Consider the following 20,114-nt stretch of genomic DNA (forward strand, 5'->3'; position numbering starts at 1 on the left):
TGTCAAATAAAAATGGTTAATACACGCTACTCTTTCATACACACCTTTCTTTGGTAATACACATGCTATTCTGCTGTTAGAAATTACAGCTGCAGGGGACATCACAATGGAGCCTATCCAGGTTGCTGGTGGCACAGGCTTTACATATTTGACGTATTAGTCATTGCAATTAATGGTAAAACTCAGGAGAAAGTCTTAACCTGTCTGTAAGATAACACTGCGTTGCTGCGTCATATCATTCCTATAAACTGCCCATCCTCAGATGTTGTTCCAGTTCAGTGTGCTGTTACCATGCTGTCATAAACACAAGACTGACGCAGCTTTACATATGGAAAAATACATTTTGGCTTAGTTAGGAGTGAAGAAATTAACTAGAAACAGCCCACAAAATAGCACAGATTTAGCATTTAGAAAACTTAAAAATCAATCGTTCTCACTTTCTGTTATTTCAGTGTAATTATATTTTTTCATGAGATTTGCTTTTAGTGCCCATAACAATTGTTAAGCACTCAAAAGCACTAACAGCGCTGAGGCTTAGTTTTATTTCATTCCTTAAGCACTTAAGTGCCTGATTACTTTGTGTCCTTTAGCTGACACATGCAAAATCCCCTTCTATAACCCCATATTTTGGTGAGTGTCTCAGCCTACTACCCTACAATTGTCGATCATCCAGCTGTTTCAACCATCTGAAGCCTGAGGCGAAGTAAATAGCAATGTTTAATATTAACTTTAATCTAACGTTGCCATAGAGTTCCTTCTTTGTTGATCCTTATTGTCGGTATCACTCCTTTTAGATGGGGTTTAGATGTTTTGAACACCTGTTGCCAGTAACTAGCCTATTTGGCAACGCATTTTCTTTGTATCAATCCACATCATTAAGAATTATCTCTGAATGTGCCCCGGGGTGCCCTATTTTCATATTAGAAATATCAGGTCTATCAAATCTGTTTGTGCCTGAGCATGTTGAAGATCGCTTGAAGATCTGGAGTTAGAGAAACAGTTTGACATCTTTGGACATTTGTTTGCTTTCTTGTCGAGAGTTAGATGATCATTTTGATAACACTTTGTCTGTGCAATAAATATTAATGTACTGCCAGAAGACAGTTAGCTTATCTTATTATGCCTCATATGTCGAGATATTCCATTGATCTCTGTGAAGGTGTTTTTGCTATTCTATTGGTTTGCATTGCCAAGGTAGCTTCCGTAACTTAGAGGTTATGTTTTCAGTGTGGTTTCTTGGTTTGTTTGTCTGTTTATCATCAGCAATACGGAAGAAATACTGACATTATTTGCATGTAACTTGGTGGAATGGTGTAGTATTTGCCAGGAAAGAACCCATTACATTTTGGAGCAGATACATCACAGCCCTTCTATTTTCAATTTTTTGTCGGTGCTCCAATCTAAATTAATCTATAAACAACCACATTTTTTGTGTTTAAAACATATTATAAAAGATTTTTGAGCTATGACAGACAGAAATGAATTTTATAAATGAATTATGAAATTCCTATTTTCCATATTCTGGGACATCCTATCCTGTAAACACACTAAACTACAAGATGTAATCATTTTCTGTTAGTATTAAGTGTTTTATCTCAAGCCCATGCAGGAAGGAGCAGAGAAATTCTGCGATTAAACACAAACGAGCTCTCCCACTCACTGACAAGCGTATAAGCGCCCCCAGTTGGAAACTAAACACTTGCTATCTGTCTCTGCTGTAGTTTTGGCTCACTGCAGTGGGTATTCATCAGAGCTTGGCAAGTCTCTGTACCTCCAACACAGTCTTGTCAGTAACACCTCCCACGCTGTGAGCTCACGGTCACGCCCACTGCGATGTGACCAGTCACACCTTCCTATGATATCTCAAAAACTTTTCCCATGAGACCAAAGATTCTGATCCCACCTTCATCCCATTTCACAGCTATGAAGCCATTTTCCATATGAAGGACAGTTGGAGCAGTAAAGCATCATTACTGCCTCGTGACTTCCTGCAGGCCTTTGGTTCACCAAGGTGAGCCCTACACACTGTAAATCCTTTATGTCACAGAGATCATAACAAAATCAGAGTTCCTGTGGTACACTGGCTGTACAACAGGTATCCAGATGTTGAGTCTCGAAAAAAGTCTGAGGTCCATATATCCAAACTATTTTTAGACAGTCCCTGGATTTAAGAGGGAAAGTCGTCAAAGCATGTAGGCACCTCTGGGCTTCCCTTCCCTGTTTTTGTCTCTGTTACACACTCACTTTCTTTTTTAACTTCCTTCTTTATCCACAAGTTTGCTTTCTGACGTGATTCAAAAAGTTAGGAAAAAAAGCCCAAATGCATGTTTGGTCATGGGGCTGACGTGACACAAGTCTGTAATGAGGAGTGGTTTTGGAAAGGAGAACGAGAGGTTATAGGTTAATGCTCAGCAGTAAATAGTAGACCTCATCTGCCTGGTGATGTCATGATTTGACAGAATCTGAGCAAATGTTTGAGTTCATGAGAATTTTAAAATACAAGGAAATACACAGTTCAATTTAATTGAATAAAAAGTGGTGGAGAGTAGCAAAGTAAATGAATTGTGTACCGTTTCGATATTTTTTGTTTTGTTAAGAGTACGTATTTACACACGTAATAACCTGTTTTCAGGTACAACATGTCATGCTTTTTGCCACATTAGTAGTTCACTTTCAGTTTAAAATTTCGAAAAAGTGTTTCCAAATCCTTTTATCCATGGCCCCTTTTTTTATGGCCAGTCAAAATATGCATCCCATATGGTTTCATTAAATTAAATATTAAAGTTAAAAATAGGTATAAAGTGTTCAATTATTTACAAATAAGAGTTTAGATAGGAGAACATTTTGTCCTTTTTCTACCACATTAATCATGTCACACATTACATTTGCCCTGTGACCCTTTAGTAGGGGCTCTAACCAAGGGTTTTAAACAAAAGCACATAATTGTATAGGAAGGCTTCTCATTCATGTCATATCTTTGGCTTTCTGTATTTAACATTAAAATGAAATGATAATATGGATTAGATGTTTGGATATATCCATGATCTTCAACACACACACTCAATAAAATTCATTATTTCCCACTCACTGTTTGAGGTTATTCCACCTATTTGCTTTCTTTCTTATAACACAGCCACAACACAGCAATGTCGTTTATGTATTTAGTATATTTTTTATTGTATAATTATATTTCAAGCTTAAAAAAAACATGGTGTGGGCATGTATATGTCGTTGTATTCCCCCACCCTTTCTACACTTTACTATTATACAGGAACCCAGACCCATGCATCCCTCATCTTAACTCACATTTGAAGAGCATTTCATTGCATTCATTACTCAATGAGTCCCCTGGCGGCCAGAGTAGGAAAAGCATTTAGTAAAAACACACCATATTAAACAAGTAAAAAGTATGTTAAAGGCTAAATATGAGCTGGAAATAACACATAACTTTAGGGTTATGGAATATAATTGAATCTTTTATATGACTTTTAAATCCACTCATAAGTGGTTTTGTATTACCAGTCTACTGAAATAATTGGCCAACTTACTTTGGATCATATTACAAAGGAATATATTGGCCTATATATTATTTCTTATTTTGTATAAAATGACAAATTAAGACTGCTAGACGAATCAGTAGACTTTTATTATTTGACCGGAAACGACCAAGACTTGGCTGTGGAGCGTGTATGAGATTTTTGTCCGGTGATGGAAACAGGGCTCAGGAATGCATTTTTCCCCTGAGTGTGTGCGTCGCGGAAGTTACTCTGACTGGCTGTGAGGTAAGAAAATAAGTCCGTCCCTATTTTTTCTCCTGCAGTTATCCCATTGGTCCAGGCGGATTCCAGGAATGTCTTCAACATGTTTAAATAGCAGCAGTATCTGAGGATAAGTCAGTAGAATAAGTCAAAGCAACGGAATAAATCCCGGACAGGAGCTCACAGAGATACCTCTACAAAAAACGAAAAGCTTATAAGAGACTTGAAGGAAGAAAAACGGGATACATAATCGGACAATCAAGGACTTTTTTATTGACTATTTTCTGAGAGAATTTTCCTTTTTAAGGTTTGTAGACTATTTTCATTATTATCATTATTTATTGATGATGATGCAGCCTAGATGTGTCCCTTAACGGCGTGTTTGATATTCTTGGTTTCAATAGGGATCACTTGAGATATCGACATGATGCTGTGTGGCATCTTCTTGCTGTTGATGCTTTGGAGCTGTGAAAGCGCCAGATTGGCAGGTGAGGATGGAAAACGTGAACTTAATTTTCACCTGTAAAAACGTTAAGTAATCCCATATTTACACTAGTCATTACTGCAGGGACTTTAACTGAAATTATGATACTTATATATTATTAACATATACATAAATCAAAAATATAATAACAAATCTGTATTTTTGTAAGGTTTTATTGGATTATAGTCAATATTTCTTCCCTTGTGACTTTGGGGTTTCTTTGTTTTTTTTCCAAACGTTTTCATGCACACTGATGAAAAATGTAACAATGCTTTTTTTCTTTTCTTTTCTTTGACTGCAGAGAGCCCAGATGATAGCAGTGTGTATGACTTATTTGATCTGGCCCGGGTAAGCAAGAGACACAATGGAGTGAGTATAGTGAAAGGTGCAGATCCCTACAGCCCTGCATACAAAGTCCTCAACCCAGACCTGATCCCCCAAGTCCCTGACAGCTCCCTCAGGGACCTCCTCGACTCCATCCAGGCTGAGAGGGGCTTCCTCCTCCTGGTCAACCTGAAGCAGTTCAAGAAAACGAGGGGAAGCCTTTTGACCATCGAGAAGAACGATGGATCTGGACCTGTATTTGAGATCATCTCCAACGGGAAGGCCAACACTCTGGATGTGGTCTACTCCACCGTGACCCAGCAGCAGGTTGTGTCCATCGAGGATGCAGATTTGGCCACCGGACAATGGAAGAACATCACCCTGTTTGTTCAGGATGACCGGGTGCAGCTTTTTGTCGGCTGTGTGGAGATCAATATATCAGAGATGGATTTGCCAATCTCTCAAGTGCTGACCCCGGAGGTGGCAGACATTGCCAAGCTCAGGATTGGAAAAGGAGCTGTAAGGGACAGATTTATGGTAAGTTACACAATGTTTTAGCTCAATGATGAAAATGATATATTGTGCTTACAGAATAAGTAATGGATGAAATTATAGGGTTATTACAATTATATTTCTCTTAACTGGAATGTATTGTCCCATCAGGGAGTGCTTCAAAATGTGCGCTTTGTCTTTGGAACCACTATTGATGCCATACTGAGAAATAAGGGATGCCAGAATGGAGGTAAGTCTTGAAAATAGATCAGATATATATTAATTTCTCTTAACCAAGTGATTGCTATTCAAGTGCATATTAAGCAAATGTATATAATGATACAAATTGACCAACTAATTGTGCTTCAGTCAACAGAAATGAATGTGTCTAACCTCGCTTTCCCCCCCTACAGCTACTTTAACTGATGTCATGACCCTGGAAAACCCAGTCAACGGCTCCAGCCCTGCCATTAGGACTGATTACACCGGGCACAAAGCCAAAGGTGAGACCTCTCCTCCCCTTACTGTGTCCCCTCTCTTTTCCTCAGTTGTAATCTTTAAGAAGTGAAATCATTTCTTGGACTCTTCTTTCCTTCAGATGTGCAGTCTGTCTGCGGCTTCTCTTGTGACGACATCACCGGCATGTTTAAGGAGCTCAAGGGACTCGGTTTGGTTGTGAAACAGCTGACCTTCGATCTGCGCAAAGTGGTAAGGGCCATCAGGTTGTCATTTAGTCCTTCTTTACCCCTATCTCCATCTTCCCCTCCACTTCCATTTAACACGTTCCCAGTGTATAGCCACTTGTCGCTGTAATGGCAGTCCCTGGCCAAGTTCTTAATGAGACCCATGTGAATACACAAATATGTTTGGCCGTCGTTTGCATTTGCACTGCTCCACTAGTTTCAAGCAATGTCATAATCACGGTGTCGGTCGGTGATTCATTTGTATTGGAACTTTGGCGAGGGAAGTTTTCCATCCTGAGCAACTCTTTCTCTCTCTTTTCCTTTAGTCTGAGGAAAGCAATCTCATCAGAAACCAAATGAAAATCCGCAGTGGCATTTGCATCCACAACGGCATCGTGCACAATGACAAAGAAGAATGGACTGTGGATGGCTGCACCGAGTGCACCTGCCAGGTAAGTGTCATCACACCTGCTGGAATGCAACACTTAAACAAGTCAAAAGTCAGTCGAGGAATGACGTTTTTGTGTTCCTTTATCCCAGGGGTAATGAAGTGATTATGGTGTTTATGTTAGCACCTCCCTTTTGAGCCAAATCGCTACTGTCTAAATGTCATCAACACTTAACTCAACTAGCAACAAAGCAGCAAGAGGCTAGTGAAGGTTGTGTAATTAGTTGAGTGTTAGTGTGAGACTGTTGGTAAGGATTATGTTTTATATCACCACAACAGAAGTGTCATGTCAGTGATAAAGCTCACTCCATTGGGAAACATAGCAATTAGGTTTGGATTAGCCCCAGCAAAGCCTGTTTTTTGTAGCCAGTCAACCAGTGAACTCACTCATTATTCTTGTACTAATTCAACTGTTCCTCTATCCAGAACTCTGCTACTGTGTGTCGCAAAATCTCCTGCCCTCTGCTCCCATGCGCCAATGCCACTGTGCCCGACGGAGAGTGCTGCCCTCGCTGTGACCGTAAGCCTATTTTTAAATCTGCTCGTAACCTTTACCCAAATGTTGTTTAATTCCTTCGCAAAATCTTATCCCAAGGTAACTTTATGTCTTCCCTTACAAAGCAGGCGACGAAGCAGAGGATGATTGGTCCCCCTGGTCTGACTGGACACATTGTTCTGTGACTTGTGGTCGGGGCATCCAGCAGCGCGGACGTTCCTGTGACCGCATCAACAACAACTGTGAGGGCACCTCTGTCCAGACCCGTGACTGCTACCCCCAGGAATGTGACAAACGCTGTAAGTCACTCTGCATTCTTCCCACAGCCATTGTGATATAAAATATTCTCCGTTTGAGATCATGATGAATTAATTGTGTATGTGTTGCTCACAGTCAAACAGGATGGTGGTTGGAGCTTCTGGTCACCCTGGTCTTCGTGCTCTGTGACCTGCGGGGAGGGGGTCATCACCCGGATACGCCTCTGCAACTCCCCCACACCCCAGATGGGTGGCATGGACTGCCAGGGAGATGGACGTCAAACAGAAATCTGCCAAAAGTCCCCCTGTCCTAGTGAGTTAAATTTCAGTATCAAAGTATTTACAGAATTGTAATGTGTCCTAATTCAAGGGAGGATACTGAATGTGGTTTTTATGAATCTTTTAAGTCGATGGAAGTTGGGGACCTTGGTCAATTTGGGACACCTGCAGTGTTACCTGTGGTGGAGGGTTTCAGACCCGCAAACGTCTCTGCAATGATCCCATTGCCCAATATGGAGGAAAGGAGTGTGTTGGTGATGCTACTGGTTCCCAACTGTGCAACAAAAAGGCCTGCCCAATTGGTAAGGATTTAGGATTTTACTAATGTTAAATAAATATGTCATTATTCATAACAGATTACCTTTTTAACATTCAATGTCTTTTCCTCTGCAGATGGTTGCCTCTCCAGCCCATGCTTTCCTGGCGCAAAGTGCACCAGCTTCCCCGACGGCTCTTTCAAGTGCGGCAAATGTCCTCTTGGCTATACTGGGAATGGCGTCGCTTGCAAAGACATTGATGAGTGTAAAGCAGTCTCTGATGCTTGCCACACACATAACGGAGTCCATCGCTGTGAAAACACTCAGCCTGGTTATAACTGTCTGCCCTGCCCCGCCCGCTTCTCCGGTCCCCAGCCTTTTGGAAGAGGGGTGGAACAGGCAACTGCTAAGAAACAGGTTGGTATAATAACTTGCTCTCTGTGCGTGTAGCTAATAGGCTAGCTGTTTGCCATTTTTCTTAATTCCCTGTTCTTTTCTTTAGGTTTGCAAACCCCGTAACCCTTGCCAAGATGGTAGCCACGACTGCCATAAAAATGCAAACTGCATTTACTTGGGCGTCTTCTCCGAGACCATGTTCCGCTGCGAGTGCAGGCCAGGTTACGCCGGAAATGGCAGAATTTGCGGAGAGGACAGTGATCTTGATGGATGGCCCAATACTGACCTGCGTTGTGTGGAGAACGCCACCTACCACTGCAAGAAGGTAGCCAGAAATACAAAATGCTATTTTTACCCATCTTCACTCTATTATTGTGATGATTCCATCCTTAACCACTCCTTTGTTCCTTTGTAGGATAACTGCCCCAACCTCCCCAACTCTGGACAGGAAGATCATGACAAAGATGGTCTGGGTGATGAATGTGACAATGATGATGACAATGATAGGATCCCCGATGATAGGGTGAGTCATGACATCAGTTTATTTTAACCCCAAAGTGCGCTTTCCTCAGAGACCAAACATAGCAATCAGCAGCAGCCATCTTTCCTTTGGGTAGTAGGAAAAACATGTAGCAAAGTACAAAGCCAGAATTGAAGATGAGGTGGCCTGTTGCCCATAATTCTTAGTGTGGATTTGGAAAGTTGGGCAAGAAAAATGCTGTGGTAAAAAATTACCAGCTTGCTTGCAGTGGAATATCACATTCCAGCACAAGTTTGAGGGAAAACAAGCCATGGAAAGCAGTTTTGTTCCTATAAATATAATTTATGAGAAGGACCCATTCAAGTAATTTAATTGCAATTTGATATTTCTCTAAACATTTAGGATAACTGCCCAAAAGTGTACAACCCCGGGCAGTATGACGCAGACAGAGATGACATTGGCGACAGCTGTGACAACTGTGTGCACGAGGCGAACACTGACCAAACCGACACTGACAACAATGGAGAGGGTGATGCCTGTGCTATTGACATTGATGGCGATGGTAAGTGCTTTTCTACAAATTCTATGCAAGTTTCTTTTCATGGCTTAACTTTGTGTAAAAAAGTTGTTACATTGCCCTGAAGGCTAAGATCTGTATAATTTGATTAAACAGGCATTCTGAACGAGAACGACAACTGCCCATATGTTTACAACGAGGACCAGAGAGATACCGACAGGGACAGGGTGGGAGACCATTGTGACAACTGCCCTCTGGAGCACAACCCTGATCAGGTAATTTTTCCTTTACAAGCCATCATTGGTAACAAATATTGCTTTAACAAGGGGCTACATTTAAATCAGTAGCACCTCTCATATTGAATCTGGCAAAGAAAACAGTTACAGGATTTATTTGAAGTGAGGACAAGGGTCTGTATTGTGAGTGGGAAATCTCATCATAAAGGAATGCCGTTCTCCCACAGATCGACTCTGACTCAGATCTCATTGGAGACAAGTGCGACAACAACCAGGACATTGACGAGGACGGTCACCAGAACAACTTGGACAACTGCCCCTATATTGCCAATGCCAACCAGGCAGACCACGACAAGGACGGCAAGGGTGACGCATGCGACCATGATGATGACAACGACGGCATCCCTGATGACAAAGACAACTGTAGGCTGGCATTTAACCCTGATCAGCTGGACTCTGATGGTGAGTTAGTCTCCCAATATTGTCTCACATGTGGTATTTTGAAACATTGGTGCTATTTATCTGACAAATAGCTAATTGTTTGTAGCTCCTCGTCCATCTTTGTGATTACCTTGTCCATGTTTTCCTCTCAGGTGATGGCCGGGGTGATATTTGCAAAGACGATTTTGACCAAGACAATGTTCTGGACATCCATGACGTGTGCCCTGAGAACTTTGCCATTAGTGAAACAGACTTCCGCAGATTCCAAATGGTTCCTCTGGACCCCAAGGGCACCTCACAGATTGACCCCAACTGGGTGGTCCGGCATCAGGGCAAGGAGTTGGTGCAGACTGTCAACTGCGACCCTGGCATTGCTGTTGGTATGTTATACACAGACAGGCATCTCACTGCATGGACACAAAGAAATACCGAACAATTGCTAACCCGTCTTTGATCTTGATTCAGGTTTTGATGAGTTCAGCGCGGTGGACTTCAGTGGAACATTCTTCATCAACACAGACAGAGATGATGACTATGCTGGGTTCGTGTTTGGCTACCAGTCTAGCTCACGCTTCTACACAGTGATGTGGAAACAGGTCACACAGACCTACTGGTCCCACACCCCCACAAGAGCTCAAGGCTACTCTGGCCTGACAATCCAAGTGGTCAACTCTACCACCGGGCCTGGTGAGCATCTGAGGAACGCCCTGTGGCACACCGGAGACACCGCAGGACAGGTGAGAGAACATTTATTGACTTAGGTTGGAAACATCGTTTGACGCTTATCTAATGTTTGAAGCTTTTCTAATTTTAACCATTACAATTCATCCATTTCAGGTGCGTACTCTGTGGCACGACCCAAAGAACATCGGCTGGAAAGACTTCACCGCCTACAGATGGCATCTGACCCACAGACCCAAGACTGGACTGATAAGGTGAGTTCAATGCCTCAGGAGAATGCCCTTTCATTCAATTAAAAATCTGTATCATATATATTAGAATTCGCAATGGGCTCATGTGATTACATTTTCTCCAACAGAGTGGTCATGTACGAAGGAAAGAGAATCATGGCTGATTCTGGAAACATCTACGACAAAACATATGCTGGTGGGCGACTCGGCTTGTACGTCTTCTCTCAGGAGATGGTTTACTTCTCAGATCTCAAATACGAATGCAGAGGTAAGCACATAAACCTGGTTTGACAATTTAAAAAAGAGTGTTCACATCACCTTAGACTGTAATTGTAACATGTTTTCTTTGTTTAATTTCTTTCAGACACATAATTGGACTTCAGACTACTCAGAATGAAGATATAGTACAAAACCTGGATTGATATCTCGTCAACTTTTTTATTTTGGAAACTGCACATTGGAGGAATGATCAACAAGTGAGCTAATGTGAGGTAAACTGACCTCAGGACTATAAGCCAAATGAAATTACAATGATGATTCTGCACCAAACTTAAAATTGCGAGCGCAGCTCTGCTCAGAAGAAATTGGCCCTCTCACTTTGTTGCTATGGTCAGCATTAAAGGGGGGGCCTAGATGTTATTGCTTTGCACACCTGAACGGTTGTAGGTTTTCCTCTGTGGATGAGGGACCAAAGGGAAGAGTGTTCCATGTTTTATTTTTTAAGTATTATTATTATTGAGCATTAATATACATCTGCTCTGGACTCAAAGATGCTTTTTCAGTATGAAAAGAGAGCAGTAGGAGGACTTTCTTAGGCCGGGTTTTATATACCCCTTGAAGGAACTGTTGAGGGATCATGGACAGTATGGACTGACTGTTACTATCAAAGAGAGTGAATGATGTTGTGTGTTTGTGCATGTGTGCCACCCAAGAAGCATAGTTATGAAGACAACCACGTCAATTGTTTATTTCGATTTATATCAACGACTCACCACCCCACCCTCTCGCAGACCTGTGTATATCAGGTGTCATGGCTTAGGTCTGGCCCGAAATATGAATCTTCTCAGGAAAGACCACAAGAAGAAACAATGAGAGCACAAAATTCAGGACAGCACAGGGCCCCAAAGCAGGGGCACTGACCACTGCTTTGGAATAGCAATAATTAGCAAATATTATGGTAATACCTGAAATTTGTATTGAATGTGTCAAGGGACAGAGAGGGCCAGTCTATTTCCTTCCATGAGTAAACCATAGTAAGTTTGTATGATTACACATTTTAAAGGCTTTGATTCTCATTCATCTCTGCATCCTTACATTTAGCCTTTTTTAAATAAAATATCTGCCTATGCAAAGATTAGGCGGTTCATTTGGCCGATAAAAGTAAAAAATGTAATGATGCTGCACAGTGTGCATGACTGGTGTGCCTGAGCTTGTGTGTACATTTCTGACAAGGTAAAATCAAAGGAAATCCTTTATGTACAAATATTACCTCATTAATTCCTTTTGTATTTAGGTCAGCGATAGACAAGAATCATTTGTCTTAGCAACAGAGTATAAATTGTTTGGCTTCTTTTTTCTTTTCTTTTTTAAGCAAGACTTTAGTATCATTCATATGCTGTATATAAGATATTTTTGTAGAAGCCCAAGCAGGATCGTAAAGGATTAAAGAAATGTTTTCTTGACTATGTTTTGCTATGTGTATTTCCTGTGCATTTGTTTTGATAAATTATTTTGTTTGTTTTATGTGGAGGTTATTTCATTTGTGTAGATATATGCTATTTAAATAATTTATCTAGAAGCGGAGCCTCATATGGAAGCGTTTCTGTCTGTATAAACATATTTGCACACTGACATGAGGATGTCTTTGTTATTTTCGTTTTTTGTATGTTTTTTTTGTTATTATTAGTGAAGCTTTTCTATAAACTTTGTACTATAGTTTCTACCCAAAGTGCTGTGTATACTCCTACCTGTATTTTGTAATGTCAAGTGAACAATAAACACTTCAGGATAAAAAGAAGATCTCGCACAGTTTCTTTCTTTTTTGGCAAACATTCAGTTGAATTGTCTCAAAACTCAAGAACTTCTTTCTCAGTGATTTTTTTACTTCAGACTCTGATGAAGGTCTTCTCCCTAGAAAAGTAAGAGAAGTGAAGTCATGCTGTGTCGAGCAACTGGAATCCATTATTGAGTCTGCTGAAGCCTTGGAGAAAGGGAGTATCCTTGGGAGTCAACAGCAGGAAAATCCAACATGAAGTATAGCCCACTTACACAGCTCATCCATACAGATCTGATTACACATGACACAAGCTCGCCTTACACCTTCAAACGACAACACTCCATGTGAGATTCAGACATATGGAATTTTGCACTCTTAAGTGATAAATTCACTGTTTTTGGGGATGAAAACGTATGGCTGTTCTTCACTCTTGCCAGCAACAATGTGCATTTAAAGTGTCCTAATAAAACGTATCAAAGCAGATGAGGTATCCGTGGACTGGGTTTACCACTCGCTGACTGTTATGCAAGGGTATATCATCAGCAAGCAGAACTCTGACTGCTAATTTAGATGTTTAACAGGGCCTGGAAAGAGCTGTAATCTAAGGCACCAGTGAGGGTCGTGCCAGAAAACCCAGACAGTCTCAGAATGCCGTGGTTCTCTTTACATTAGAAGTGACCTCATTCTTACCACACTGAGCTCACTGTGTTTCCATTACCCCAAATGAGCAGCATATTGTCCCTATTGAAGATATCTTGCGTCAATTACATAAATGGTTTTAGTAAAAGGACAAACTGATACATATGCTACATGTGTATCTATTAAATGGTTATAAGAAAAGCATGGTACTATAATCAAGTGGTGTCAGTCTGGAAAGTGCTTGCATGTGCTCTTGGACCTGTGCTGTGGTGTCTGTTGAGATCTTGATAAAGATATACAGGTCTCACTGTACAGGTCTGATAGCAGGGCCCTTGAAGGGATTTGACCTTGGAGGCTCACCTGGCCAACATATTTTTTGTCTAGAGGAATGTGAGATAATTCCTGTCGTTTAGAAGGGGTCAGAATGTGTGAGCTAGGTGAAGAGAGAGGTGAACAGGCCTTTAGGTGTCTAGTCCTGGGACAGAGAAAGGCAGGGCTGAGGTCAGCCAGGTGCAGACACTGTGCAAGCAGGATAACTGTGTCAAAAGCTCAATAAATCTTCCAAACAAACCAAAAAGCATCACTCTTGAAGTTGGTCATCTCAGGTGGAATCCTGTTTTTTTAAATGAAAATGAAGCTGGTAAGAGGCCACACAGGGTTAAGAGGATCCTACTAATCTGGCCTACTCTGAAGCAGATCACCTATAGAGGCAGGAATGAAAGGAATGCTAAAGTGGATCCTACCGTCACTCAAGTGGAGCACACATCATTGCTCTGTCCTCATTAACAACCACACATTATCAACAGAGATATCTTGTATTTTATAGGAGAGGTCTTAAAGTTAATACAATATAGTGTGTGTACTTGTTTATGGGTGGAGTAGAACATCCTGTGACCACTGTACCCGGTTATTAGATTTAATGACAGCAATTTACTGTTCTAATCTTTGGTACTTTGGTTAATACAAAGGGTGGCCCTGCTGCTTCTGTTTCCTCATGCAGGGCCATAAACACAGATAAAAACAATGGGAGACAATCCAGCTGCATATTGAAAACATGGAGCCCAATTAAGATTTAAAAAATAACAGCTGTCATTCATTATGCCAAAAGTTCAAACAATTTTTTTTCCAGTTGTGACACATTGTGGACAATGTATTAAATGTAATTTAGTTTTTATTAAACTAGGCAATGTTCTTGTTCCTATGTGTGTATTTATGAAATACGTAATGGTGTTTAAATGTCTGTAACTATTTCACATGGAAGAAGTTTGTTTTAAAAATACATTGTTTACACTTACACCGAGGGTGCAGAGAACATGGTAAGGTGTTAAAGCTTTCCTCATGTGAACTGGAGAATGATCAATCTGTTATTTGTTTTATCACTGTATACCGGAATATTTTGGACAGATTTCTACCATTATCTATGCCTACCCATGTTTTATGTTTCAATGACATAAGATATAAAAAAGCCTGCTTAATTTTACATCCAATATTGTTGTTTGTTACAGTCTAACTCAGGGGTTGCCGGCCCCTGCCGTAACCAGTGGCACACTAGGAATAAGTGGAATAAGTGTGCAAAATATTAACATTTTATTTTCGGATCCTGAACGAGACCGCCGCCAGAGCGCGTCTCCCCGTTACCTGCAGAAGGAAGCCATGCACGCAACGCAGCCCCGCTCTCTTTAACTCCAGGCGACTTTCTGCCGCTTTCCTCCGTGGTGCAGTGCTGATCGTTTCACCACAGAGGAAAGCACTTCACAAATTGCAGTACCCATAAGGAGCTGTACAAATGCTGCAGTTTTTGCATGGCTGTGTCTTTAGTTGAAAGCCCAGTGGCAATCTGCTCATCGAAATAACATGCTACACAGGGGCGGACTGGCCATGTGTGTTCTGGAGAATCACAGAACGGACGATCGTCCTTATTATGCCGTTAAAACCAATTAGGCCTATTTAAATGTGTTTGTTAAATTCGGCATCATGTAAGTTGCGCTGACAGGTCCACACACTGCTTCCCCGCAGCGAGGCTCCCCCGCCCTCCTGTTGACAGTTCACGAGCATCGAGCTCTTCACAACCCCCCCGATTTGATAATTCACGATCGTCGGCACGCTGATAAAATAATTATTTTTGAATGGCACTTCATATCAAAAAGGTTGCCGACCCCTGGCTAACTCTTAAGGCCCTGACACACCTACCCGATTTTGGGAGTCAGAGGCCGTCAGGCATTCGCGGCGCCCTACACAGGTTGGTGTGTCCCGCACCGTCGTTGCTTTACGGCACATTTTCACACCTCCCGCGGACGATTTAACATGTTGAATCGGCCAAAGAAAGTCGGCCAAAGAAATCACTCTGATTGGCTGTTGCCTCTTTTGAATGACGAATACACACTACCGCTGCCTGCTGGTAAGGACAGTTATTGCCACTCGTCGACTGAAGTCTTTGCGGTGTGTTCGTAGGCGGGCGGCATAGCCGACGCAGGCGACGTAGCGGACGTAAAAGTCGGGACGCCTTCGGTACGCGTTCTTTGGTCTCAGGTTGGTGTGTAGCGGCCTTTAGAAGTCAGACACAGGGCCGTTTCTTCCTATATGCAGACTATGCGGGGGCATAGTAGCCCAAGCTGAAAGTTTTTTTTTTTTTTTTATTCATCCGAAAAAGAAAAAAAGTTTAATTCATAGACACAAAGATGAACAAAATTAGTAGAAGCGGGAAGGCTGAAGCATAGCTTGTGGAAAGTAGCCCTCCCGTGCATCATCCTAATACAGCGGCATTATTGCATCAAAAACGTATAGAAATGAAGGAGTACAAAAAAATTAAGAAAACAGGAGAAAAAATTAAATAAAAGTTAGGGCAGGAAAAAAAATAAATGCATATATATATGTATATATATATATATACGAAAACTAGATATAGGGTCATTTTCTGCACATGTCAATAGCAGTTTCAACTATCTTTTTTTGGAAATTAAAATACTATGTATAAATATATACATAGGTACACATGCACTGGCAAATGAATAATAATAATTATATATGCATAATTGCATATAAACATTATGAACACTTATTTTCAAGTGACTTTTTTTACATTCATATGTTCACGCTGTGGTTTGGAACTGCTTTTGAATGTTATTAGGCATTTTGTTATGGAAAATGTTGTGCATAATCAGTACTGTTTTAAGCTGTACTATCTCAACACATTTTAATAGATTGAGTTTTTTTAAATATGTGTTGTTAGTTGTGTGTTCATATTTACCAACACCACAGACTATTCATAATACTTGTAATGTTTTTGACAGTTTAGTCTGTACATAATTTATATAGTGCTTCCAATTGAGTTTTTCTTCAACAAGCAGTCCTAAAAATGAGCCGTCTTTATTTGCAGACAGCCAAGCCCCCTCCTGTGAGTGTTCGGTGAAGCATTATATGCTTACAAATCCAATGTAGGATATAAACACGACTAAACTGCAATGATAGCAAAGCTGTGGCTTGGGTTTTTGGGGTAATAAAGTCCAAATCATCGTTGGGCTGACAGCTGAGAAAATGCTGCATCTCTTGCATTTATTGACATAGAGGAGCCTTATTGTTTACCTTTTTAATATCATTTTTTGTCATTTTCAATTGCTTGGTTTTCGTGAAATTAGCCTGTTTTCCTATTAAAGTGTAACAGATTGATGCATCCCCACAGATCATTTTAAAGGTCCCATGTCATGCTTTTCCGGTTATTACCCGTCCCCTTGTGTGTTATGAAGGTTTTTATGCATGTAAACGGTCTGCAGAGTCAAAACCCTCAAAGTACACCCTGTAGGGAGTAAAACTCTAACACAGAAAATACCTCCCCAAAACGCATCGTTGGAGATACGTCACTGTCCATTGATTCTTCCGGGTAACTCATGATGTCATGCGTTACCCGGAACCAAATGGACCAATCCGTGGAGCCGTTACGTTACGTCCGCGGAGCCGTTACGTTAAGCCCCCGCTGATTGGTCCAAATTGACCAATCCACGGACTTCCTCACACACACACTCAGTGCATGCAGCTCTGCTGATCTCTCCTCCCTGGCTGCAGGCTGATAACAGACAGTTGGGATCGCGGTGAAATTCTCTCTGCAGACCCATTCTCACAGCGTTTATCAACCTTTTTCTTACTCAATATCAAGCCACACTTATTGTTTTTACTTCGGCTGTGACTTTGTGTGTGCTCAGGGTGAGTTTGGCTGTGTTTCGCTGTGTATCGCTAAACAAGGAAACCACACCTCCACGGAGCTCAGCTCGATTCACAACGTCCCAACCAATCAGAGCACTGTGCTCACAGGGAGGGTGGAGGCTGGAGCTATTGGAGCTACAACGAGCCGTTAAAGGCAGAGAGTGAAATTCAGTGAATACATGTAGTTTACAGAGATGCTGTATGAGAAACCAAAGTGATTTTGGAAAATTGCACAATATAAATCTATTCTAGTACACCTCAACAATGGAATTATGATCAGTGGAAATGGCCATGACATGGGACCTTTAAAGGCTTCGGAAGCCCCCCCATTGTAGTTAAAAAAACTGTCAAAACTAGGGCCCCCAAACAGCATCTTGCATAGGGCCCCCAAAAAGCTAGAAACGGCCCTGGTCAGACATACTGCTTAGTTGCTGATTGGCTGGGGGCGGGAGTAACAGGTGTGTGTGAGAGCATCATTAGTGCTATGCTGCCTGGCCATCTCTCTGTGTGACGACGTTATTACTATAAATGCGATTAAAAGAGTGATAATAAAGTGGCTAAACATAGTGAGTTACAGTCGCTGTTAATTTAAGATAAATGTCGTGTTTTGGTATAAGGTTTTGGCTAAGCTAACAGCAGCTGCTACCTAGCACCTGTAACCGGACTTTATTAGCTCTGATGCAAATCTTGAGCTAGCACTATTTTGTATTTCATCCGACCCACAACTGCAAAGCTCAGCCGCACACCCAGCGACAATGGACGACATACTTTCTTCATCAATAGTCAATTAATGAATATAAGGAGCCCCCATTCCTGGAATAAAGACTCTGGGTGTTTCTCAATGTCGAGGAAGGCTGCTCCAGAGCCACTATTTCAAGGACGCCAATGTCCAGCATACTTGGAATTCTACCGAGGCCGGCGTACTTCGTAGCGGGAAATTTCGAGGCTGCACATGTGTAGACTCCGCGGTCTTAAAATCCCCACAATGCTTTGCGCACGGACCAATTTCCAAATCTTTGGCGGAAATCACCATAGATATATATAAACACTAGATGGCTCATGGGAGATTTTCCAGCGTAGCTGACCGGCCGCCATCTTGCTAAAGTTAACAGTTACTCTGATTCGCGTTATGGTAGCTGTTGTAAGGTGAGTGATCTGCACAAAAATACTCTTAACTCGCTGACATCTTGACTGATTTACAAACGGTTTGGTTTATTATAAACATTATTACATTACATTGCATTTAGCTGACGCTTTTGTCCAAAGCGACTTACAATTAGTAGATTCGACCAGGAAGACACAACCTTGAAGAAAACAGAATCATATAAGTACATCAGGTTTCATAGAGCCAAACATTTCAAGTGCTACTCAACTGGCTTTAGGTAAGCCAGTCCTTTATTAGTATAAAAGTGCTTCGTTAATAGTTCTAACGCTCGAAGTGGAGTCGAAAGAGATGAGTTTTCAGTTTGCGCCGGAAGATGTGCAAGCTATCTGCCGTCCTGATGTCAATGGGGAGCTCATTCCACCATCTTGGAGCCAGGACAGCAAACCCACGTGTTTTCGCCGATGGGAACTTGGGTCCCCCTCGCAGCGAGGGCGCAGCGAGTCGTTTGGCTGATGCAGAGCGTAGTGCACGCGCTGGGGTGTACGGTTTAACCATGTCCTGGATGTAGGAAGGGCCAGATCCATTCGCAGCATGGTAAGCAAGTACCAGTGTCTTGAAGTGGATTCTAGCAGTTACCGGAAGCCAGTGAAGGGAGCGGAGGAGCGGAGTGGTGTGGGAAAATTTAGGAAGGTTGAAGACCAGACGAGCCGCTGCATTCTGGATGAGCTGCAGAGGTCGGATGGCACATGCAGGTAGACCAGCCAGGAGGGAGTTGCAGTAGTCTAGGCGTGAGATGACGAGAGCCTGGACCAGAACCTGAGTCGCTTTCTGTGTCAGCTGGGGACGTATCTTCCTGATGTTGTAAAGCGTGTATCTGCAGCAACGGGTTGTAGCAGCGATGTTTGCAGTGAAGGACAGGTTGTTATCTAGGGTCACACCCAGATTCCTTGCAGTCTGAGTCGGGGAAACAACTGAGGTGCCGATGTTGATTGTTAGGTCAAGAGTGGGACAATCTTTTCCCGGGAGGTAGAGCAGCTCAGTCTTGTCAAGGTTGAGCTTGAGGTGGTGAGCAGACATCCACTGAGAGATGTCAGCTAGACAAGCAGAGATGCGTGCAACGACCTGGGTCTCTGAGCGGAGAAAGGACAGAATTAATTGGGTGTCGTCAGCGTAGCAGTGGTAAGAAAAACCATGCGGGCTAATAACTGATCCGAGCGAGTTTGTGTACAGGGAGAAGAGGAGGGGACCAAGAACAGAGCCCTGAGGGACCCCTGTAGTTAATTGACAAGGGTCGGACTCAGACCCTCTCCAAGTCACCCTGTAGGTACGGTCTTTCAGGTATGAGGTGAGGAGGGAAAGAGCAGAGCCTGAAACTCCATGTTTTTGGAGAGTGCGAAGGAGGATCTGATGATTCACCGTGTCGAATGCAGCAGACAGGTCCAACAGGATGATGACAGAGGAGAGGGATGCAGTTTTGGCAGTGTGCAGTTCCTCCGTGACAGCAATGAGAGCAGTTTCTGTGGAGTGACCTGCCTTGAAACCAGACTGGTGCGGATCCAGAAGGTTGTTCTGATTGAGATAACAGGAGAGTTGTTTAAAGACAGCGCGTTCAAGTGATTTAGACAGGAACGGGAGGAGAGAGACAGGCCTGTAGTTTATAACATCAGACGGGTTGAGAGTGGGTTTCTTTAGGAGAGGGTTTACTCTTGCCTCCTTG

At 42.2% G+C, this 20,114-nt stretch overlaps 1 protein-coding gene across 2 annotated transcripts; it reads left to right on the forward strand.

The window, feature by feature from the left end:
* Positions 1-3,911: 3,911 nt before the first annotated feature.
* On the forward strand, positions 3,912-12,477 carry LOC117550137 (thrombospondin-1-like). 2 transcript variants are annotated; one of them, XM_034222475.1, is made up of 22 exons: positions 3,912-4,065; positions 4,163-4,246; positions 4,544-5,103; positions 5,230-5,308; positions 5,472-5,561; positions 5,657-5,766; positions 6,068-6,193; positions 6,616-6,709; positions 6,811-6,984; positions 7,079-7,255; positions 7,350-7,523; positions 7,615-7,895; positions 7,981-8,199; positions 8,290-8,397; positions 8,758-8,917; positions 9,029-9,147; positions 9,336-9,570; positions 9,702-9,929; positions 10,015-10,286; positions 10,387-10,484; positions 10,589-10,728; positions 10,825-12,477. In XM_034222475.1, the coding sequence occupies exons 2-22, from the start codon at positions 4,183-4,185 to the stop codon at positions 10,830-10,832; spliced, it is 3,516 nt and encodes a 1,171-aa protein (XP_034078366.1). In that variant the 5' UTR covers positions 3,912-4,065; positions 4,163-4,182; the 3' UTR covers positions 10,833-12,477. The 2 variants fall into 2 exon arrangements, with proteins under 2 accessions (XP_034078366.1, XP_034078367.1); XM_034222476.1 differs by having other exon boundaries at positions 6,814-6,984.
* Positions 12,478-20,114: the final 7,637 nt, after the last annotated feature.

Source organism: Gymnodraco acuticeps, unplaced genomic scaffold (assembly GCF_902827175.1).
Source record: "Gymnodraco acuticeps unplaced genomic scaffold, fGymAcu1.1, whole genome shotgun sequence".
Lineage (NCBI taxonomy): Eukaryota > Metazoa > Chordata > Actinopteri > Perciformes > Bathydraconidae > Gymnodraco > Gymnodraco acuticeps.

Coding starts and splice junctions, on each gene's coding strand:
- LOC117550137 (XM_034222475.1), top strand. CDS start 4,183: ATGATGCTGTGTGGCATCTTCTTGCTGTTGATGCTTTGGAGCTGTGAA. Junction 8,200..8,289: donor CCACCTACCACTGCAAGAAG/GTAGCCAGAAAT, acceptor GTTCCTTTGTAG/GATAACTGCCCCAACCTCCC. Junction 10,287..10,386: donor CCGGAGACACCGCAGGACAG/GTGAGAGAACAT, acceptor CATCCATTTCAG/GTGCGTACTCTGTGGCACGA.